At 41.5% G+C, this 25,390-nt stretch overlaps 1 protein-coding gene across 9 annotated transcripts in view; it reads left to right on the top strand.

The window, feature by feature from the left end:
* Positions 1-25,390, top strand: part of PPP1R9A (protein phosphatase 1 regulatory subunit 9A) — a 325,401-nt gene that overhangs the window by 150,481 nt on the left and 149,530 nt on the right. For all 9 annotated transcript variants that reach the window (XM_056518985.1, XM_056518987.1, XM_056518981.1 and 6 more), the window contains exon 3: positions 24,926-25,058. In XM_056518985.1, coding sequence (XP_056374960.1) covers positions 24,926-25,058 — 133 coding nt within the window. The remainder of the gene's footprint in view (positions 1-24,925; positions 25,059-25,390) is intronic.

Genomic DNA, 25,390 nt, shown 5'->3' with positions numbered 1-25,390 from the left:
AGTGAGATCACCGTAAAGCGATCTCACTGCCGCCTCTGGGAGTTTCAAAACTGCAACTCCCAGCATGTCCAGACAGCCTTTGGCTTTCTGGGCATGCTGGGAGTTGTAGTTTTGCAACATCTGGAGGGCCACAGTTTGGAGACCACTGTATAATGGTCTACAATCTGTAGAATAAATAAAATAAAATAAGTAAAAAACACTATATATATATATATATACACATACCGCTACACAGCCCCCCTCCCCAATAAATATCAACAATGTCTGGTACGGCACTGTTTCCAAAATGGAGCCTCCAGCTGTTGCAAAACAACAACTCCCAGTATTGCCGAACAGCCATTGACTGTCCAGGCATGTTGGGAGTTTTGCAACAGCTGGAGGCACCCTGTTTGGGAAACATTGGCATAGAATACCCCTATGTCCACCCCTATGCAAAACCCTAATTTAGGCCTCAAATGCGCATGGCGCTCTCACTTTGGAGCCCTGTCGTATTTCAAGGCAACAGTTTAGGGTCACATATGGGGTATCGCCGTACTCGGGAGAAATTGCCTAACAAATTTTGGGGGGCTTTTTCTCCTTTCACCCCTTATGAAAAGGGGAAGTTGGGGTCTACACCAGCATGTTGGTGTAAAAAAAAAAAAATTTTTTACACTAACATGCTGGTGTTGCCCTATACTTTTCATTTTGACAAGAGGTAAAGGGGAAAAAAGCCCCCCAAAATTTGTAATGCAGTTTCTCCTGACTACGGAGATACCCCACTCGGGAGAAATTGCCTTACAGATTTTGGGGGGCTTTTTCTCCTTTTACCCATTATGAAAAGGAACAGTTGGAGTCTACACCAGTATGTTAGTGTATAAAAATAAAATTATTTACACTGACATGCAGGTGTTGCCGCATACTTTACATTTTCACAAGAGGTAAATGGGAAAAAAGATCCCCATTTTTTGGGACACAATTTAGCCAGAGTACGGAGATACCACATATGTGGGCGCAAAGTGCTCTGCGGGCGCACAACAAGGCCCATAAGGTAGAGTGCACCATGTACATTTGAGGTGATTTGCACAGGGGTGTCACAGATGTTAAATGAAGAATAAGGACATTGGTATAATTGATGTGTTATAATTGGGAGATGTGGTATTATTGTGAGATTAAAACTCTACATAATGAAGAAAAAATTCTAAAACTAATAACGAGGACACATTTACTGTTTAGGTGCAGATACGCTGCAGACAAAGCTCCTACTAAATAGAGCTGCGGTGTAAATTTATGCTCTGAGGAGAATTCAAAAAAGTAGCTGCACAAGAATGATAAATGTAACGCAGCTGCGCCAAATTTAGACAACAGGCAGAGGGGTAAAAAACTTCTATTATACACTGGAAATGATACATGTCCCCCAATATCACAAAGCATACACTATAATCCGCACCATACTCCAACAGCCAGGGATGTTGAAAGAAAGCTTAACTAATCAGGAACTCTTCTCCTAATGAGCCCGGAGCTAAGCAGTGAAGATCAGCTGATCCAGAGTATTAGATTAGCTATGAGGCAGTTGCAGGGCAATTTCCCCTAACAAACTAAGGCTAAGTCTCCACTTGGTTTTTTGTCCTGCGTTTTTAGGGATTAAAAAAACACCAGAAAAAACACCTGAAAAATTGCCAGTGCAATGTACGTCATCATGCATTTTTTCTGGTGTTTTTTCCGGTGTTTTTTTTAATTTGTGTGGAAATAGCATTTTTGTCACATTTTGGCGTTTTTTTTTTTTTTTGTTTTGGTACCCAAAATTGGATTCTGCAGTGATGGAAAACATTTTATTAAACGAAATGTATATATTTTATAACAAACTTTTTATTTTTTAATAAAGTGTGTGTGTTTCACTATTTTTTCTCTTTTTATTACATTTTTTAGGTAGTACTACTACTCCCAGCATGGAACTCCCATGCAGGGAGTAGTAGTACCTGTAGTAATAGACAGATCGCCCCAGGTCTCAGTCCTGACACCCGATGCGATCGTCCATTATATAGCACAGGTGCCGCTGTATACAGCGCTCACATCTCTGCACTGTACTCCGGCCAGTGATGTAAATAGAACATAATTCATTCATATTTCCCACCCAGAGCTGTGATTGGCCGGACGGTAAAGGAGGAGAAGATATTTAAAAGAAGAAAAACTACCACAAGAGGACATAGTTTTAAATTAGAGGGGCAAAGGTTTCTGCAGTAATACCAGGAAGTATTACTTTACTGAGAGAGTAGTGGATGCATGGAATAGCCTTCCTGCAGATGTGGTCGCTGCAAATACAGTGAAGGAGTTTAAGCATGTATGTGATAGGCATAAGGCTATCCTTCATATAAGATAGGGAAAAGCATAAGGCTATCCTTCATATAAGATAGGGAAAAGCATAAGGCTATCCTTCATATAAGATTGGTATAGGCATAAGGCTATTCTTCATATAAGATAGGGATAGACATAAGGTTATCCTTCATATAAGATAGGGATAGACATAAGACTATCCTTCATATAAGATAGGGATAAGCATAAGGCTATCCTTCATATAAGACAGAGATAGGCATAAGGCTATCCTTCATATACGATAGGGATAGACATAAGGCTATCCTTCATATAAGATAGGGATAGGCATAAGGCTATTCTTCATATAAGATAAAGATAGGTATAAGGCTATCCTTCATATACGATAGGGATAGACATAAGGTTATCCTTCATATAAGATAGGGGTAGGCATAAGGCTATCCTTCATATAAGATAGGGATAGGTATAAGGCTGTCCTTCATATAAGACAGAGATAGGCATAAGGCTATTCTTCATATAAGATAGGGATAGACATAAGAGTATCCTTCATATAAGATAGGGATAAGCATAAGGCTATCCTTCATATAAGATAGGGCCAGGGACTATTGATAGGATTCAGATTATTGGGCAGACTAGATGGGCCAAATGGTTCTTATCTGCCGACACATTCTATGTTTCTATGGTTTCAGCCAATCACAGCTCTGAGGAAAATATCAATGAGTGAGTGGCCGGCCCGGAGTATAGTGCAGAGCAGGGATGCGAGCGCTATATACAGTCGCTCCATCTCTGCTATAGACAGGATGATCACAGCGGGTGTCAGTAGTGACATCAACTGTGATGTGTCCTTAACTGCAGGCACAACTACTCCCAACATGGAGCACACTCTGCAAACTCTGCTCCATGCTGGGAGCTGCAGTACCTGCATTAATAGACAGATCGCAGCGAGTGTAACTTCTGACACCCGCTGCGATCTGTCTATTAATGCAGGTACTACAGCTCCCAGCATGGAGCAGAGTGTGCTCCATGTTGGGAGTAGTATTACCTGCAGTTATGGAAAGATCACAGCGGGTATCACTCCTGACACCCGCTGTGATGCTCCTGTATAATGTATGGATGCAGCGGCCGCTCTCCTATGTTCCCCTGCATGGCCGTATATATACACATGTTCCTATTTCTCACAGAGAGCTGTAATTGGCTGGAACCATCTGGCCAATCACAGCTCTGCGGGAAATATGAATATGTGTATATATGCGGCCGTGCAGGGGACCATAGAAGAGCGGCCGCTGCATCTATACATTATACAGAAAGATCGCAGCGGGCGATCTATTAGAACAGGTACTACTACTCCCATCATGGAACAGTGTGTTCCATGCTGGGAGTAGTAGTACTAACTAAAAAAAAATGTAAAAATAAAGAAAAAAAGTGAAAAACACACACACACAATACATTTTTATAATTGTCGGCTACATTTTTATTTCCCCGCAAACATAAATCGATCCCCGTTTAAAAAGTAATACATTTTTTTTTATAAAAAATATAAATTTTGTTAGATACAATTTTTTCCTCCACTACTGTATCTTTTTTTTTTTTTTTTTTTTTAATGGTACCCTACGAAATTTTATTCAAAACAGGTATCTTCATCACTTTTTTGGATCCCTGAAGTCCAAAAAAGATTAAAAACCGCCCGCAAAAACGCCAAAGTTAAACCCCACATAGCGTTTTTTCTTGGCGTTTTCTCACTCCCATAGACTTCTATCGGAGCAAAACGCCACAATTTTGACTAAAAACACCGGTTTGAGCAACATACAGCGTTTTTTTCAAAACGCCAAGGAGCTGAAAAAAACGCAATAAAAGTGAAAAACGCCAAAAGGATTAAAAAAACGCCAAAGTGAAAAAATGCCAAGTGGAATTGGAAATTTGCGATTTCTCATTGATTTACAGCTAACATCTGGCCACAGCGTTTTTTGGCCAAAAAAATGCCATACGGCAGAATTGGCGTTTTTCCTGGCGTTTTGCAAAAAAAAAAAAAAAAACAAGTGGAGACTTAGCCTAATTTAAAAGAGAAAACAAAATTGTAGGATACTTCCTGCTATTTACACCAGATATATAGTTGGATATAAACAGTGGAGAGTAATCGAGACGTGTCCATCTGTTATGTGGCGACAGTCACCAAACTATCAGCTGCTAAGTACCCGACTTATTCCATTATGACTCTTAATCCGTGTCTTTATCTCTTACCATCAGAAGTGTCTCCCTGTCACATGATGTAATTCCATAGGGGATGCAAGAAAATAAAAAAAATTAAGATACTTATATAATGTATAATGTACTGTATATATAATGTGAGGGGTGGAGTCACTTATGGGATATACTGTATATATAATGTGAGGGGTGGAGTCACTTATGGGATATACTGTATATATAATGTGAGGGGTGGACTCACTTATGGGATATACTGTATATATAATGTGAGGGGTGGAGTCACTTATGGGATATACTGTATATATAATGTGAGGGGTGGAGTCACTTATGGGATATACTGTATATAATGTGAGGGGTGGAGTCACTTATGGGATATACTGTATATATAATGTGAGGGGTGGAGTCACTTATGGGATATACTGTATATATAATGTGAGGGTGGAGTCACTTATGGGATATACTGTATATATAATGTGAGGGGTGGAGTCACTTATGGGATATACTGTATATAATGTGAGGGGTGGAGTCACTTATGGGATATACTGTATATATAATGTGAGGGGTGGAGTCACTTATGGGATATACTGTATATATAATGTGAGGGGTGGAGTCACTTATGGGATATACTGTATATAATGTGAGGGGTGGAGTCACTTATGGGATATACTGTATATATAATGTGAGGGGTGGAGTCACTTATGGGATATACTGTATATATAATGTGAGGGTGGAGTCACTTATGGGATATACTGTATATATAATGTGAGGGGTGGAGTCACTTATGGGATATACTGTATATAATGTGAGGGGTGGAGTCACTTATGGGATATACTGTATATATAATGTGAGGGGTGGAGTCACTTATGGGATATACTGTATATATAATGTGAGGGGTGGAGTCACTTATGGGATATACTGTATATAATGTGAGGGGTGGAGTCACTTATGGGATATACTGTATATATAATGTGAGGGGTGGAGTCACTTATGGGATATACTGTATATATAATGTGAGGGGTGGAGTCACTTATGGGATATACTGTATATAATGTGAGGGGTGGAGTCACTTATGGGATATACTGTATATAATGTGAGGGGTGGACTCACTTATGGGAGATACTGTATATATAATGTGAGGGGTGGACTCACTTATGGTATATACTGTATATATAATGTGAGGGGTGGACTCACTTATGGGATATACTGTATATATAATGTGAGGGGTGGACTCACTTATGGGAGATACTATATATAATGTGAGGGGTGGACTCACTTATGGGAGATACTGTATATATAATGTGAGGGGTGGACTCACTTATGGGATATACTGTACATATAATGTGAGGGGTGGAGTCACTTATGGGAGATACTGTATATATAATGTGAGGTGTGGACTCACTTATTTGATATACTGTATATAATGTGAGGGGTGGACTCACTTATGGGATATACTGTATATATAATGTGAGGGGTGGACTCACTTATGGGATATACTGTATATATAATGTGAGGGGTGGAGTCACTTATGGGAGATACTGTATATATAATGTGAGGGGTGGACTCACTTATGGGATATACTGTATATATAATGTGAGGGGTGGACTCACTTATGGGATATACTGTATATATAATGTGAGGGGTGGAGTCACTTATGGGATATACTGTATATATAATGTGAGGGGTGGAGTCACTTATGGGATATACTGTATATAATGTGAAGGGTGGACTCACTTATGGGATATACTGTATATATAATGTGAGGGGTGGACTCACTTATGGGAGATACTGTATATAATGTGAGGGGTGGAGTCACTTATGGGATATACTGTATATATAATGTGAGGGGTGGACTCACTTATAGGATATACTGTATATATAATGTGAGGGGTGGACTCACTTATGGGAGATACTGTGTATATAATGTGAGGGGTGGACTCACTTATGGGATATACTGTATATATAATGTGAGGGGTGGACTCACTTATGGGAGATACTGTATATATAATGTGAGGGGTGGACTCACTTATGGGATATACTGTATATATAATGTGAGGGGTGGAGTCACTTATGGGAGATACTGTATATATAATGTGAGGGGTGGACTCACTTATGGGATATTCTGTGTATAATGTGAGGGGTGGACTCACTTATGGGATATACTGTATATAATGTGAGGGGTGGACTCACTTATGGGATATACTGTATATATAATGTGAGGGGTGGACTCACTTATGGGATATACTGTATATATAATGTGAGGGGTGGACTCACTTATGGGAGATACTGTATATATAATGTGAGGGGTGGACTCACTTATGGGATATACTGTATATATAATGTGAGGGGTGGAGTCACTTATGGGATATACTATATATATAATGTGAGGGGTGGAGTCACTTATGGGATATACTGTATATATAATGTGAGGGGTGGACTCACTTATGGGATATACTGTATATATAATGTGAGGGGTGGAGTCACTTATGGGATATACTGTATATAATGTGAGGGGTGGACTCACTTATGGGATATACTGTATATATAATGTGAGGGGTGGAGTCACTTATGGGATATACTGTATATATAATGTGAGGGGTGGAGTCACTTATGGGATATACTGTATATAATGTGAGGGGTGGAGTCACTTATGGGATATACTGTATATATAATGTGAGGGGTGGACTCACTTATGGGATATACTGTATATATAATGTGAGGGGTGGAGTCACTTATGGGATATACTGTATATAATGTGAGGGGTGGACTCACTTATGGGATATACTGTATATATAATGTGAGGGGTGGAGTCACTTATGGGATATACTGTATATAATGTGAGAGGTGGACTCACTTAGTATGGAGGACGGAGCCTTAATATAAGACATTCCGGAGATTCCGCTCAGATTAATCTGTATTTGGTGATTTCTGGAATGATGACTTTGCTGGGAGCAGACGGAGCTCATTGGGGTCTTTGGGGACGGGATGTGTATGTGACCAGCAGTAATGTGAACATAACCACACGCCTCATTTTACATGACATTATTATAAATGCTTGAGGAGCTGGCAGCGTCCTAGAGGGATGACATGAATAGTGGCCGCAGTTCCCCACAGTCCTTTGTTGCTCTTTTGTATGTTGCGACCTGCTGATAAGTCATTATTACAAGTCGTGCGCTCTCTGCGGCTTCTGAGCCATCATGTATAAGTGTAAGGTTGATGATCTTGTACGTGTTCTTCTTTATGTTATTACCGTCCTCATATCCAATCTAATCTTTAATCTGACAATAGTTTAGGACAATGTTTCCTAACCAGGTTACCTCCAGCTGTGGAAAAACTACATCTCCCAGCATGCCCGGACAGCCCAAGAGTTGCAGTTTTGCAACAGCGGGAGGCACCCTGGTTTTTATGGAAATCCAGGCTTCATACCATGCAGAACATCATTTTTTTCCAGCGTACATTGAATGGGTGATGGTTACTTGTGAAGTACCACAGGGGTCAGTATCTTTTTAATATATTTATTAATGACCTTGTAGAGGAATTGTATAGTAATGTTGGAATCTTTGCAGATGATACCATGCTCTGTAAAGTGATTAAAGAGTACCCATCACCAAATAAAACTTTTAATATAGTGTTCCTTGTGTAATTCGCAGACACTTTCCCATTCACTTGCTTTTAAAATTATCAACATAAGTATGTTTAAAATGTAATTTAAAAAAAAATAGCCACTAGGTGGCTCTGTTCTGTTCCCTGCTGCAATTAATACAGTGACTTTGGTCTCCTCCCAGCCTGGCAGAAGACCAAATTCAGGAAGTGTTACTCTGCTTTAAGATTGATTGACAGCTGCACAGAGCCTCACTGAAACATGCATAGAGCCTCACTGAAAGATGCACTGCTCTGAAACACCCACTTTCTCCTGCTGGGAGATTGCGCTATGTGAGCAAGAATAAAGGTATGATACACAGCTTTTTAAAGCTCAAAACTAGTTTTTTAAGGGTGGGGAGGGTGTGGGAGAACTTGCACAATTGGTGGCCTACCAAATACTTTTTTCCCCACTGTAGTAGATAACACAATAGAGGACAGTGCATTGTTACAAATGGATCTGGATAGGTTTGAGGTTTGGGCTGGGAAGTGGCAGATTAGGTTCAACATTGATAAATGTAATATATGCACATGGGGAAGAAAAATCCGGGCTGGGAATATGTATTACATGGTAAAACACTGGGGACGACTGACGTGGGAAAGGACTAAGGGGTCTTAGTTAACAGTAAATTTAGCTTTAGTGACCAGTGTCAGAGAGCTGCTGCAAGGGCAAATAAAATCATAGGGGGCATCAATATGGGCATAGATGCCAAGACAAGGAAATAATTCCACCACTGTACAAATCACTAGTCAGACCACACATGGAATACTGTGTACAGTACTGTAGTGGAACTGGAGAGAGTTCAAAGACGGGCAACCAGAGTATTAAGGGGAATGGGAGGACTACAGTACCTAGAAAGATTATCAATTTGCATCTATAACAAGGGGGCATCCTGTACATCCATAGGAAAAAAGGTTTCTACACCAGCACAGATGGGGGTTCTTTACTGTAAAAGCAGTGAGACTATGGAACTTTCTGTCAGAGGAGGTGGTCATGGGTCATGGTGAACACAATAAAGGAGTTTGAAAGAAGCCTGGACACATTTCTGAAGAGTAATAACTTTACAAGTTATGTATACTAGATCTATAGGGACAGGACCTTGATCCAAGGATTTATTCTGATGCCATATTTGGAGTGGGGAAGGAGTTTTTTCCCCTAGTATGGGGCAATTGCCATCAGCCTCATAAGTTTTTTTTTTCCTTCTTCCGGATTAACACACTAGGGGCAAAATAAGGTTAATGGATGAACCTGATGAACTCTTTATTTATTTCAACCTAAGAACTATGTAACTATTGATCATCATCTTTGTCCCAGCTAAAGCACAGACTAGGACAAAGTCCAGGATGTGAGGTGGGACGAGCACATCTCTTTGCTTACTCCTGCCCTATCAGACTGCAGCATGAAAACAGAGAGGAGGGGGTTACAGAGCAGCCTGCATTGATTGCATGGTGAGTGAGGACTGGCTAAGTGCTTGTCTGGACACACCCCCTTCCTGAACAGTTGATGTCAGAATGAGGGAGTAACAGAACAGAGGATTTGTGAGACAAATACAGAAGCTAGATGCATAGAAAGAAAATGTAAAGTATCTGCGTGAGTTTTGTGCTATGTCAGTTACGCTTTAACCACTTAAAGGGGTACTCCTCCCCTAGCATCCACCGCTGGGGACCCCCGGGATCTCCTCTGCGGCACCCCGCTATCATTACTGCACAGAGAAAACTCGCTCTGTGCTTAATGATGGGCAATACAGGGGCCGGAGCATCGTTATGTCACGGCTCTGCCCCCTCATGACATCATGGCCCGCCCCCTCAATACAAGTCAATACAAGTCTATGGGAGGGGGCGCCCCCTCCCATAGACTTACATTAAGGGGGGGGCTGTGACATCACGAGGGGGCAGAGCTGTGATGTCACGATGCTCCGGCCTCTGTATCGCCGGTCATTATGCACAGAGCGAGCGTACTCTGTGCAGTAATGATAGCGGGGTTCCGCAGAGGAGATCCCGGGGGTTCCCAGCAGCAGGACCCCGGCGATCTGACATCTTATTTCCTATCCTTTCTATAGGGGATAAGATGTCTAGGGGCGGAGTACCTCTTTAAGGATTTAGGGCATACCTGTTCTCCCTGGTCCTGTTACCGGCTATCAGCAGCCAGGACCCAGGGTTAATGCTGATCAGGCTGGTACCTGGAATTAACCCTTAAGGCGCCGTGATCCAAGTTGATCGCAGCATCTAAAATGAAACTAAAAGCATCCCATCAGCTCAAAATCTCGATGTCCCGATCAGCGGTGGGAGGGTCCTTACCTGACTGCTCACCCTCCGATTGGTTTTCTATTGTTCCAAGCCTACCAGGCTGGAGCAGCAGAGCACCGATAACACTGACCTATGCTATGGCATGGCGTTGAACAGTGTATGCAATCAAAAGATTGCATGGTATAGCCCCCCTTTAGGGGCTAAAAAAAAAGTGTAAAAAAAATAAATGTGAATAAGCCCCTCCCCAAATATAGTTTGATCATATGTGGTACCATTGCGTGCGTAAATGTCAGAACTATTAAAATATAAGGTTAGCAAAACCGCATACATGCAAAAAAGAATAATATATCAAAATCCAAAATTGTGCATTTTTGGTCACTTCATATACCTTTAAAAATATTAATATAATAGTTTTAATAACCAATAAAAACTACAGACCACCTTGCAAAAAAATAGCCCTCATATAGCCAAGTATGCGGAAAAATAAAAAAGTTATAGTGGTCAGAAGATGATAAGATAATAATTTTAAACATACTCATTTTGGTTCATGTATTTACAATTTTTTTTATACATTTTTTTATAATAATTCTTTAGCAAAATGGCGTTTTTTAATTTTATTTCACCTCATAAATAATTTGTGGGGGTTTCGCCGCAGATTATGTTGCAAAACCAGTGATGTCATTACAAAGAACAATTTGTGACGCAAGAAACAAGCCCTCATGTGGGTCTGTAGGTGCAAAATTGAACACGTTATAATTTTTAGAAGGTGAGGAGGAAAGTACGAAAGTGCAAAAACAAAAATTAAGTCCTTAAAGGGGTACTCCGGTGAAAAGCTTTTTTTCTTTTAAATCAACTGGTGGCAGAAAGTTAAACATATTTGTAAATTACTTCTATTAAAAAATCTTAATCCTTCCAGTACTTATTAGCTGCTGAATGCTACAGAGGAAATTCCTTTCTTTTTGGAACACTGATGACATCACGGGCACAGTGCTCTCTGCTGACATCTCTGTCCATTTTAGCAACCATGCATAGCAGATGTATGCTAAGGGCAGCATGGTGGCTCAGTGGTTAGCACTGGGGACTTGGGTTCAAATCCCACTAAGGACAACAATAAATAGAGCGTTATTATTATTATAATAACGTCAGCAGAGAGAACTGTGCTCGTGATGTCATCAGAGAGCATTCCAAAAAGAAAAGAATTTCCTCTGTACTATTCAGCAGCTAATAAGTACAGGAAGGATTAAGATTTTTTTAATAGAAGTCATATACAAATATGTTTAACTTTCTGCCACCAGTTGATTTAAAAGAAAAAAGGTTTTCACCGGAGTACCCCTTGAAGGTGTTAAAAATAGTATAGAATCTTACATCTAATTGTGTCCATTGACTATTGTTGATAAATTGTATCCAATTTATGCAGCCACTTTGGTCGGTTTACGCATTCATATGATTGTTTTGTTGGATGGAAAATCATGGTTGACTGCAATTTTTTTCTCCTGATTCGTAAACTGATTTAACTTATATTTGTTTATTTTTTAACATTACTGTCTAGTGTAAATTGTATTGGATCCCTGTACACTTTCATCTGCTTAATCGTACACATTTTTTTTACACATGCACAGTAGCTTTGAGAGAACGACAAACAAAAAACAGGTGACATTTTTTTTTCTTTTAATAAAAAGGACAAAAACGTGTGAAGACGTACTACAATACATCATACAGAAATTATTTTTCTGACAATTTCATACAATGTTAATTTGTTCGACAGATGCAAAAATTTTGATGTAAATGCAGCCTAATTTTTCTCCTGCATTGGCGCCTATGTGTGGGTGACAACTTCTTTGGCTACTGTGCGGGTCAATTGGCGCTCTTTACTTAAATTTTCATGTAGCGGTGATGGTAAAGGTATTGTAGGCACAATCTTCCATAAAATCCACTTGGCAAATGATTTATCAAACAAACCGCGTTGAGAAGTAAAATTCCAATTAAACTTGTAATGGTCTTTCCACCTTATCTACATAAAAATGATTATGGACAAAATAAGTCATCACCTTCTCTTCTTCACGGACATCTATTAATTGCCTTCTCTTCTTCACTGATATCTATTCGTTGTCTTCTCTTCTTCACGGACATCTATTCATTGCCTTCTCTTCTTCACGGACATCTATTCATTGCCTTCTCTTCTTCACGGACATCTATTCATTGCCTTCTCTTCTTCATGTAAGTCCTCCCTCTTTTCTTCATAAAGAATTTGTCGCATCTTCCTCTTAAAAAAATACTGTAGTGGAATATAACTAATCTGGAGAATAGGGGATAAGTTATAGATCACGTAGGGGGGGGGGGGTGGTCTGGCCGCTGGGAGCCCCTGTGATCTCCTCCTACACGTACCCTCCATGCCATAGAGGTACATGGAAGGGGCATGTCTTCCGCGGCTTCCTTCAGGGGTCGGCACGGCACTTCCTGCAGACTGCCGTGGTCCCATGCAGGAGATCTTGGGGGTCCCAGCAGTCCACCCCCCCCCCCCATAGGGGATAAGGGGATAAATTATATTCCACTACAGTATTCCTTAAAAACTGTCCTGATTTTACCCTTGGCCCAGACATTTTTTCCTTCCATATCATCTCCATGTACGCCTATTTCTAACATCTATAAAATACGTCTCTTCACGCCTCGAGTCAACCAAAATCATTGTCTTTGACTTAGTAATGTCTTGTCTAGATTACTCAACGTTTTACCACTAACAAGACTCTCCAATCTTCCATGAATGCCGCTTGACTTATCTGTCAGTCTCGACATTTGTCTTCTTTGCCCGTATAGCTTTAGGTCAACATGGAAATAACATTAAATTAAGTTTCTCTTATAATGGTGTCTTTAACTGTCCTAAACTTCACATCTGACCTCACTACCTCTTCCCATGCATGGCTTTAGGATTCTCCAGTTTTCCCGTTCTTGGACATAACTTACCATATTATCTCTGACTAAAATCTACCACTTGAATATTCCAAATGAAGATTCTGCAAACTCCAGCAGCCACCACCTTCTACATTACCTTTTTGTCATCCCTTTGAAGAAGTTGTATCAGTGACTTGTCAATGTCCAGTTGCTGGAGGTCCAACTCTTTATATTTAATGGACGACTGCAGAGCCTCGAAGTGGACCAGACAGAAGAAGAAGTGGCATTAAACTTTCCTGCCATCAATGTCACTTTGTTCGAGTGACCGTTGAAGGTCACAGCAGCAGGACCCCCACCAATATAATATTGATGCCCCAAAATTAAACTATTATATATTGTGCCCCAAAAATAAATTAATTATATACATGCCACCAGTGTCTGTGATGAGACCCCCCTATATTAAAACTTTAAACATTCCCATGTCACCTATTATGCCACTCTGAGTTTCAAAAGATACCCAAAAGTATAACTCATGGTTGCCACCTAGAGTCTAGTCACTGTTCAGTAGAATGAGTCTTGTTTATGTACTGTATAAAGGAGTGGTCAATTTCTGGTCTTCGGTCTGCATTTAGACAGGGTCTGGTTAAGGGTTTGTATACAGGGGTAGTCTGGTCTGGACTCTGTATATGGGTTGGGAGTATGGAAAAACAAAACAACGTAGTCTCAAGGTGATAACAGGTGCTCAACCCCAAGTGCAACTGTGCACTCATACAATGGGGTAGAGGACCCGCACCTATGGGAGTATGCTCTGCAGGCTTTATACACTGGGTGCTGGTCTGGGGTCTGTATTCAGTGGTTAGTCTTATCTGGGTTCTGTATACATGGGATTCTGGTCTTGTGTCTGTATTCAGTGGTTAGTCTTATCTGGGGTCTGTATACATGGGATTCTGGTCTAGGGCCTGTGCACAGAGGGGAGTCTGGTCTGGGGTCTGTATACAATGGGTCCTGCTCTAGGGCCTGTTCACAAATGGGAGTCTGGTCCTGGGTCTTTATATAGGGAATCCTTGTCTAGATCCTGTGCACAGAGAGGAGTCTGGTCTGGGGTCTGTATACAGGGGATCCTTGTCCAAGGCATGTGCAAAGAGGGGAGTCTGGTCTGGAATCTGTATACAGGGGATCCTGGTCTAGGGCCTGTTCACAGGGGTCTTTATATATGGAATCGTGGTCTAGGGCCTGTGCACAGAGGGGAGTCTGGCCTAGGGTCTTTATATATGGAATCATAGTCTAGGGTCTGGTCTGGGATCTATATACAGGGGATCCTGGTTTATGGTATGTATTAAGTGGTTAGTTTTGTCTGGGGTCTGTACACAGGGGGTCCCGGTCTGTGTACTGAGGGGAGTCTGGTCTGGAGTCTGTATATAGGGGATTGTGGTCTAAAGCCTTTCCACAGAGGGGAGTCTGGTCTAGAGTCTGTTTACATGCATTTATTTTTTGGCGTCTGTATACATGGAAATTCATTTCTGGCATCTGACCTGGGCTCCATATCTTTATTTAGGGGGTCTGGTGTGTGGACTTTACTGTCACTCTTGCCTATAGCACCCACAAAACCCCAAGATTCTCACTTTTGGATCCGTCACCAAATGTATCCCATACACCCTAGGAACTAAGTCCAAATGTATCCCATAAACCCTAGGAACGAAGACTTTTGGATCCCTCACCAAATGTATGCCATAAACCCTAGGACGTTGATGGAGAAGATGATGACTGGTGACTGCCATTGGTGTACATGGCACCACAGGACAGAGATGATAAGTGAAGGAATAAATGGTATTTAGGTCATGACGGAGCCAAGTGAAGAGTTCACGGCGGTGGTAGTAATGTCAGATTAATTATGTCACAATCCGTCTTCTTCCCGAGACCTGGCGAGTGGCCAAATAGTGTCACAGCGCTTGGCGAACTTGTCTTGTATAGACGTCTGACCTGTTTACAGTCATGTGTCGGCATTATGCAAACCTAAGCATTCCACAGCAAGGGCAGCATTATATGGGACCTCTGTGTTGATTCTAGATGAATTCTATGGATGACAGATTGTCATGGTGTTAGCATTTTCCCATCCAGTATAGACAGAACAAGGTGCACAGGATGCAGGCATCACATCCACATGTGTTTGTACAGATTCTATTTCCTACATCAGCAAGATTCCTAGAATTCTTCATGCATTCTTTACCTATCAATGCTGAATAGTTGGGGGTCCGACTGCTGCCACCTGTAGTGCAGGGGACCCTGTTATTCTGTTCTATTCCAGCTTTAAAATGTACCTGTTCTTAGCAAAACTTTTTATATAATGTAGATTATACCATTAGAAGTATATTTTTAATATACATTGGTTACAAAATGTGTATATTTTTGGGTGAAAAAATTGTGTCCCTGCAGCTATTGCCTGCGTGTCTCTGTGAGTAGACCAAATACAGGAAGGGAGGGCAGGACAAGCAGGGCTCTGTACAGGCTCCTGGCTTGTCAGTAATCCTGCTGTGTGAGCCAGGGGCAAGTCACAAAGCCTCACTTCACAGAGCCCCGCTTCTCCTCCGTGTACAGGGCCCTGCTTGTCCTCAGTGTACAGAGCCCTGCTTGTCCTCAGTGTTCAGAACCCTGCTTGTCCTCAGTGAACAGAGCCCTGCTTGTCCTCAGTGTAAAGAGCCCTGCTTGTCCTCAGTGTAAAGAGCCCTGCTTGTCCTCAGTGTACAGAGCCCTGCTTGTCCTCAGTGTACAGAGCCCTGCTTGTCCGCAGTCTACAGATCCCTGCTTGTCCTCGGTGTACAGAGCCCTGCTTGTCCTCGGTGTAAAGAGCCCTGCCTGTCCTCGGTGTACAGAGCCCTGCTTGTCCTCCGTGTACAGAGCCCTGCTTGTCCTCGGTGTACAGAGCCCTGCTTGTCCTCGGTGTACAGAGCCCTGCTTGTCCTCGGTGTACAGGGCCCCGCTTGTCCTCAGTGTACAGAGCCCCGCTTGTCCTCAGTCCACAGAGCCCTGCTTGTCCTCAGTGTACAGAGCCCCTCTTGTCCTCAGTGTACAGAGCCCTGCTTGTCCTCAGTGTACAGAACCCCGCTTGTCCTCAGTGTACAGAGTCTTGCTTGTCCTCAGTGTACAGAGCCCTGCTTGTCCTCAGTGTACAGAGCCCTGCTTGTCCTCAGTGTACAGAGCCCCGCTTGTCCTCAGTGTACAGAGCCCCGCTTGTCCTCAGTGTACAGAGCCCCGCTTGTCCTCAGTGTACAGAGCCCCGCTTGTCCTCAGTGTACAGAGCCCCGCTTGTCCTCAGTGTACAGAGCCCAGCTTGTCCTCAGTGTACAGAGCCCCGCTTGTCCTCAGTGTACAGAGCCCCGCTTGTCCTCAGTGTACAGAGCCCCACTTGTCCTCAGTGTACAGAGCCCCACTTGTCCTCAGTGTACAGAGCCCCGCTTGTCCTCAGTGTACAGAGCCCCGCTTGTCCTCAGTGTACAGAGCCCTGCTTGTTCTCAGTGTACAGAGCCCCTCTTGTCTACAGTGTACAGAGCCCCGCTTGTCCTCAGTGTACAGAGCCCCGCTTGTCCTCAGTGTACAGAGCCTCTCTTGTCCTCAGTGTACAGAGCCCCGCTTGTCCTCAGTGTACAGAGCCCTGCTTGTCCTCAGTGTACAGAGCCTCTCTTGTCCTCAGTGTACAGAGCCCCTCTTGTCCTCAGTGTACAGATCCCCTCTTGTCCTCAGTGTACAGAGCCCCGCTTGTCCTCAGTGTACAGAGCCCTGCTTGTCCTCAGTGTACAGAGCCCTGCTTGTCCTCAGCGTACAGAGCCACGCTTTTCCTGACAGGGTGCATGTTCAAACACTGCTCTACTCAGCCGTGCAGCCCTGGGAATTGAGATTCCCCGTTCTGGCAATTGGTAGTGGTCTGGTAGTTGGACGCCTATTTAATGCTTAAGTGAGAGTTGTGAAGATGATTGATTGATTGCTTCTGTGGACAGGTGTCTTTTATACAGGTAACAAGCTGAGGTTAGGAGCACTCCCTTTAAGTGAGTTCTCCCAATCTCTGCTTGTTACCTGTATAAAATAAACCTGGGAGTCAGAAATAGTAATACTTATTTCTCTTACTGAAATTGAAAATCTATTTATAACTTATTTCTAATGTGTTTTTCTTGATTTTTGTTGTTGTTATTCTGTCTCTTACTGCTTAAAGGGGTTCTCCTCCATAGGGTGATTTTAGTACGTACCTGGCAGGCAGTAATGGACATGCTTAGGAAGGATCTGCGCTTGTCATGGGGCTAAATAGCTATGCTGTGAGATTAACATAAAGCTGTGGCTAGCTTTTTGGGAACTGGTATTTCCTGTTTGAGTTTTCTTCTTTGCCTACAAATCCCATAATTCCATTTTCCTTCCTCCCACACATCAGCCACCCTACCTATTGAAACATAAATGAGCTGCATCCATTCAAAAGGCCTGTGGTTTTCAATCAGGGTGCCTACAGCTGTTGCATTAGTTGCAGATTGATCTCTCTCCCACCAAACGATCGCTCCACCCTTTGAAGCAGACAGGCTCCCTGTCATCAGCTGACTAGTGATGTTAGGTCTCGGCCGGTTGCAACCTGGGAAAAATCTTAGACAACAGTCATTTTGTATACTGTTAAAAATAAATATTGGGGTGAAAATCACAGAAGAATTGTGAGAAAACCGTCACACAGGTACAGACAATATATTATGAACTACACTAACTTTACAGCCCCTGTAGCATAGTCAAATAAAAAAAAATTCCCGGAATGCCCCTTTAATTTAACCGACCATTAAAATTATAGATCGATCATTTCCTTGAAAAAGCATGCGGGAAATAGACAGCTTTGATAAATCTCCCCCATTGTTACCCACATATCGCGGAGAGGTTAAGCAGCAAAGAAGACACAACCGTTGGCTGTCCGGGCATGCTAGGAGTTGTAGTTTTACAACAGCTGGAGGCACCCAGGTTGGAAAACACTTCTCTGGAGCTTTATCAGGCAGATAATCCCTTAAAGGGGTACTCCACTGGAAAACATTATTTTACATTTTTTTTTTTCAAATCAACTGGTGCCAGAAAGTTAAAGATATTTGTAAATTATTTCTATTAAAAAAATCTTAATCCTACCAGTACTTATCAGCTGCTGTATGCTCCACAGGACGTTCTTTTCTTTTTGAATTTCCTTTCTGCCTGACCACAGTGCTCTCTGCTGACACCACTGTCCATGTCAGGAACTGTCCAGAGTAGGAGCAAATCCCCATAGAAAACCTCTTCTGATCCGGACAGTTCCTGATATGGACAGAGGTGTCAGCAGAGAGCACTGTGGTCAGACAGAAAGAAAATTCAAATAGAAAAGAACTTCCTGTGGATCATAACTGCAGCTGATAAGTACTGGAAGTATTCAGATTTTTTAATAGAAGTAATTTCTATGTCAGAGAGTAAAGCAAATACTATATAGTTTTACCCAAAACCTAAACTATTCAGGTCGCAAGTTTGGAAACCATATTGTACAGCGAGACCCCCACAATCAGACCTCACAAGGAAGGAAGGAAGCTATTGACACTGCTATATATAGTGACAGTGGCAGTTCCCCCATAAATAGTGTTATCCACGTTTCCCCATATATAGTGTTATCCACTGTAACCCCATATATAGCGTCATTTACAATTCCCCCATATAAAGTGACAGTAGCATTCTCTTCCATTTACAGTTTCATTCAGTTTCCACATACATATAATGTTAGCCACAGTGCCCCCATATGTAATGTCCATCAAAGTTCCCCTGTATATAGCGCCAGACACAGTTCCCCCATATATAGTATTAGTCCCAGTTCCCCCATATATATAGTGTCAGTCCCATTTCCGCCATATATAGTGTTTGTCCTAGTTCCCCATATATAGTTTCAGCCCCAGTCATGCCCCCATATATAGTATCAGTCACAACTCCCCCTTATATAGTGTCATTCACTGTTCCCCCATATATAGTGTCATTCACTGTTCCCCCATATATAGTGTAATTCACCGTTCCCCCTTATATAATGTCATTCACAGATCCCCCATATATAGTGTCAGTCCTAGTCCCTCTCTATATAGTGTCAGTCCCAGTTCCCCCATATATAGTGTTAGTTCTAGTTCCCCCATATATAGTGTCAGCCCCAGTCATGCCCCCATATATAGCATCGATCACATCTCCCCCATATATAGTGTCATTCACTGTTCCCCCATATATAGTGCCATTCACAGTTCCCCCATATATAGTGTTATCCACAGTTCCCCCATATATAGTGTCATTCACAGTGCCCCCATATATAGTGTCATTCACAGTTCCCCCATATATAGTGTCATTCACAGTTCCCCCATATATAGTGTTATCCACAGTTCCCCTATATATAGTTTCATTCACAGTTCCCCCATATATAGTGTCATTCACAGTTCCCCGATATATAGTGTCATTCACAGTTCCCCTATATATAGTGTCATTCACAGTTCCCCCATATATAGTGTCATTCACAGTTCCTCTTTATATAGTGTCAGCCCCAGTCGTGCCCCCATATTTATAGTGTCATTCACAGTTTCCCTATATATGGTGTAATTCACAGTTCCCCTATATATAGTGTCAGCCCCAGTCGTGCCCCCATATATAATGTCATTCACAGTTCCCCCATATATAGTGTCATTCACAGTTCCCCCATATATAGTGTCATTCACAGTTCCCCTATATATAGTGTCATTCACAGTTCCCCCATATATAGTGTCATTCACAGTTCCCCTATATATAGTGTAATTGACAGTTCCCCCATGTATAGTGTCATTCACAGTTCCCCCATATATAGTGTCATTCACAGTTCCCCCATATATAGTGTCAGCCCCAGTCGTGCCCCCATATATAGTGTCATTCACACTTCCCCCATATATAGTGTCATTCACAGTTCCCCCATATATAGTGTTATCCACAGTTCCCCCATATATAGTGTCAGACACAGTTCCCCCATATATAGTGTCATTCACAGTTCCCCCATATATAGTGTCATTCAAAGTTCCTCTTTATATCGTGTCAGCCCCAGTCGTGCCCCCATATATAGTGTCATTCACAGTTCCCCTATATATAGTGTTATCCACAGTTCCCCCATATATAGTGTCATTCACAGTTCCCCTATATATAGTGTTATCCACAGTTCCCCCATATATAGTGTAATTCACAGTTCCCCCATATATAGTGTAATTCACAGTTCCCCCATATATAGTGTCATTCACAGTTCCCCCATATATAGTGTCATTCACAGTTCCCCCATATATAGTGTCATTCACAGTTCCCCCATATATAGTGTCATTCACAGTTCCCCTATATATATTGTCATTCGCAGTTCCCCCATATATAGTGTCATTCACAGTTCCCCCATATATAGTGTCATTCACAGTTCCCCCATATATAGTGTCATTCACAGTTCCCCTATATATGGTGTCATTCACAGTTCCCCTATATATAGTGTCAGCCCCAGTTGTGTCCCCATATATAGTGTCATTCACAGTTCCCCCATATATAGTGTCATTCACAGTTCCCCCATATATAGTGTCATTCACAGTTCCCCTATATATAGTGTCATTCATAGTTCCCCCATATATAGTGCCATTCACAGTTCCCCCATATATAGTGTAATTCACAGTTCCCCCATATATAGTGTCATTCACAATTCCCCTATATATAGTGTCATTCACAGTTCCCCTATATATAGTGTCATTCACAGTTCCCCCATATATAGTGTCATTCACAGTTCCCCTATATATAGTGTCATTCGTAATTCCCCCATATATAGTGTCATTCACAGTTCCCCCATATATAGTGTCATTCACAGTTCCCCCATATATAGTGTCATTCACAGTTCCCCCATATATAGTGGCATTCACAGTTCCCCCATATATAGTGTCATTCACAGTTCCCCCATATATAGTGTCATTCACAGTTCCCCTATATATAGTGTCATTCGCAGTTCCCCTATATATAGTGTCATTCACAGTTCCCCCATATATAGTGTCAGACACAGTTCCCCCATATATAGTGTCATTCACAGTTCCCCCATATATAGTGTCATTCACAGTTCCCCCATATATAGTGTCATTCACAGTTCCCCCATATTTAGTGTCATTCACAGTTCCCCCATATATAGTGTCATTCACAGTTCCCCCATATATAGTGTCATTCACAGTTCCCCCATATATAGTGTCATTCACAGTTCCCCCATACATAGTGTCATTCACAGTTCCCCTATATATAGTGTCATTCACAGTTCCCCTATATATAGTGTCATTCACAGTTCCCCCATATATAGTGTCATTCACAGTTCCCCCATATATAGTGTCATTCAAAGTTCCCCCATATATTGTGTCATTCACAGTTCCCCCACATATAGTGTTATCCACAGTTCCCCCATATATAGTGTTATCCACAGTTCCCCTATATATAGTGTCATTCACAGTTCCCCCATATATAGTGTCATTCACAGTTCCCCCATATATTGTGTCATTCACAGTTCCCCTATATATAGTGTCATTCGTAATTCCCCCATATATAGTGTCATTCACAGTTCCCCCATATATAGTGTCATTCACAGTTCCCCCATATATAGTGTCATTCACAGTTCCCCCATATATAGTGTCATTCACAGTTCCCCCATATATAGTGTCATTCACAGTTCCCCTATATATAGTGTCATTCGTAATTCCCCCATATATAGTGTCATTCACAGTTCCCCCATATATAGTGTCATTCACAGTTCCCCCATATATAGTGTCATTCACAGTTCCCCCATATATAGTGGCATTCACAGTTCCCCCATATATAGTGTCATTCACAGTTCCCCCATATATAGTGTCATTCACAGTTCCCCTATATATAGTGTCATTCGCAGTTCCCCTATATATAGTGTCATTCACAGTTCCCCCATATATAGTGTCAGACACAGTTCCCCCATATATAGTGTCATTCACAGTTCCCCCATATATAGTGTCATTCACAGTTCCCCCATATATAGTGTCATTCACAGTTCCCCCATATTTAGTGTCATTCACAGTTCCCCCATATATAGTGTCATTCACAGTTCCCCCATATATAGTGTCATTCACAGTTCCCCCATATATAGTGTCATTCACAGTTCCCCCATACATAGTGTCATTCACAGTTCCCCTATATATAGTGTCATTCACAGTTCCCCTATATATAGTGTCATTCACAGTTCCCCCATATATAGTGTCATTCACAGTTCCCCCATATATAGTGTCATTCAAAGTTCCCCCATATATTGTGTCATTCACAGTTCCCCCACATATAGTGTTATCCACAGTTCCCCCATATATAGTGTTATCCACAGTTCCCCTATATATAGTGTCATTCACAGTTCCCCCATATATAGTGTCATTCACAGTTCCCCCATATATTGTGTCATTCACAGTTCCCCTATATATAGTGTCATTCGTAATTCCCCCATATATAGTGTCATTCACAGTTCCCCCATATATAGTGTCATTCACAGTTCCCCCATATATAGTGTCATTCACAGTTCCCCCATATATAGTGGCATTCACAGTTCCCCCATATATAGTGTCATTCACAGTTCCCCCATATATAGTGTCATTCACAGTTCCCCTATATATAGTGTCATTCGCAGTTCCCCTATATATAGTGTCATTCACAGTTCCCCCATATATAGTGTCAGACACAGTTCCCCCATATATAGTGTCATTCACAGTTCCCCCATATATAGTGTCATTCACAGTTCCCCCATATATAGTGTCATTCACAGTTCCCCCATATTTAGTGTCATTCACAGTTCCCCCATATATAGTGTCATTCACAGTTCCCCCATATATAGTGTCATTCACAGTTCCCCCATATATAGTGTCATTCACAGTTCCCCCATACATAGTGTCATTCACAGTTCCCCTATATATAGTGTCATTCACAGTTCCCCTATATATAGTGTCATTCACAGTTCCCCCATATATAGTGTCATTCACAGTTCCCCCATATATAGTGTCATTCAAAGTTCCCCCATATATTGTGTCATTCACAGTTCCCCCACATATAGTGTTATCCACAGTTCCCCCATATATAGTGTTATCCACAGTTCCCCTATATATAGTGTCATTCACAGTTCCCCCATATATAGTGTCATTCACAGTTCCCCCATATATTGTGTCATTCACAGTTCCCCCATATATAGTGTCATTCACAGTTCCCCCATATATAGTGTCATTCACAGTTCCCCCATATATAGTGTTATTCGCAGTTCCCCTATATATAGTGTCATTCACAGTTCCCCCATATATAGTGTCAGCCACATTTCTATGACAACAGAGAGGCTACGGATCACTGCAGCCTCAGGCTTTGGGCCTGTAAGTTCAGAGGATGATATCCAGGTCTAGAATGAGATATGAAGAAGCTGTTTTCACACTTGTTGTTATTTTGTCAGATCTCTTACCATGATGAAGGGTCAGAGACAACTGTGTGTGAAGACTGTGACCAAGTAATAAAGTCCTGCACTTGTATAGCCTACTTCTGGTACTTTATCAGTAACGTTACACACCAGGAGACACCTTTGTACTGTGGGGAGGGTGTTTTGTGTATGGCGGGGCTGGCGGGGAGTCGTCGTGCCGTGCGATGACAGTAACTATTAGATTTAGGAGACGGCCATTACGCTGACATTTCATCATAGCTCGAGACAATAGGATCGTAAAGTCTTGTCTTCTACCTAATGCGATGTTCCCCCGGGCGCTGTGTTACTAGAAATGAATATTAATATTTAGCAGGAAGATTTATCTGAGCTTTTTATAAGAAACCATCTGGACAAATCCCAGAAAAGAGACTTGGTGAGATTTAACCTCAACCTAAAGTCTCCATATAGATTATCAGTGCAAGGACAGGATAGATAGATATGAGATAGATAGATATGAGATAGATAGATAGATATGAGATAGATAGATATGAGATAGATAGATAGATATATATGAGATAGATAGATATGAGATAGATAGATATGAGATAGATAGATAGATATGAGATAGATAGACATGAGATAGATAGATAGGCAGATATGAGATAGATAGATAGATAGATAGATATGAGATAGATAGATAGGTAGATATAAGATAGATATGAGATAGATAGATATGATATAAGATAGATATGAGATAGAAAGATAGATATGAGATAGATATGAGATAGATAGATATGAGATATATAGATATGAGATAGATATGAGATAGATAGATATGAGATATATAGATATGAGATAGATATGAGATAGATAGATAGATATGAGATAGATAGATAGATATGAGATAGATAGATATGAGATAGATAGATATGAGATAGATATAAGATAGATATGAGATAGATAGATAGATAGATATAAGATAGATATGAGATAGATAGATATGAGATAGATCGATACATATGAGATAGAAAGTTAGATATGAGATAGATATAAGATACGTTATGTCTTCTTCAGTGACACATTGTATGTTTCTATGAAATACCCCAGTGTGATTTGGTGCATGCTGGGATTTGTAGTTATACAGCAATCTTCAGAGACTCCTCCACTATCTTACATCTTATATCCTAATTATTTTATCCACAGGTGTTCAACACGTATTCCAATGAAGATTACGACAGGCGGAACGATGAAGTGGATCCAGTAGCTGCTTCGGCAGAGTATGAGCTGGAGAAGCGAGTGGAGAAGCTGGATTTATTCCCGGTGGACCTGGAGAAAGGTTTGTTTCCGTCACACTAATTGAAAATTAATAGGAGGATTCCGTGGGGAGATAGTAGCAGCTTGTTCTGCTGAGAGAGGTGTCATGGCTGCACAGTGCGCCAGGTATCAGATCGTAGCCGCTGTAACAGATACCCTCATTAACCCCGCGGTGAGAAATAAGAAGAAGCGCAACATTAAAATGGGACATTGTGATAAAACGATTGTTTACTGTGAGACTGCAGGAGGATTACCCACAATCCATCTACCTCATGTGTTATTTTCTACATACATGCCTATAGGTCTGTGGGCCCCCACACTGTTATAGAACGAAGGGATGGGGGTGCTGCAGGC

This window comes from Hyla sarda, chromosome 5, assembly GCF_029499605.1.
Source record: "Hyla sarda isolate aHylSar1 chromosome 5, aHylSar1.hap1, whole genome shotgun sequence".
Taxonomy (NCBI): Eukaryota; Metazoa; Chordata; class Amphibia; order Anura; family Hylidae; genus Hyla; species Hyla sarda.
Note: the sequence above shows the minus strand (reverse complement) of the source record. Positions and strands in the feature narration are given on the sequence as shown.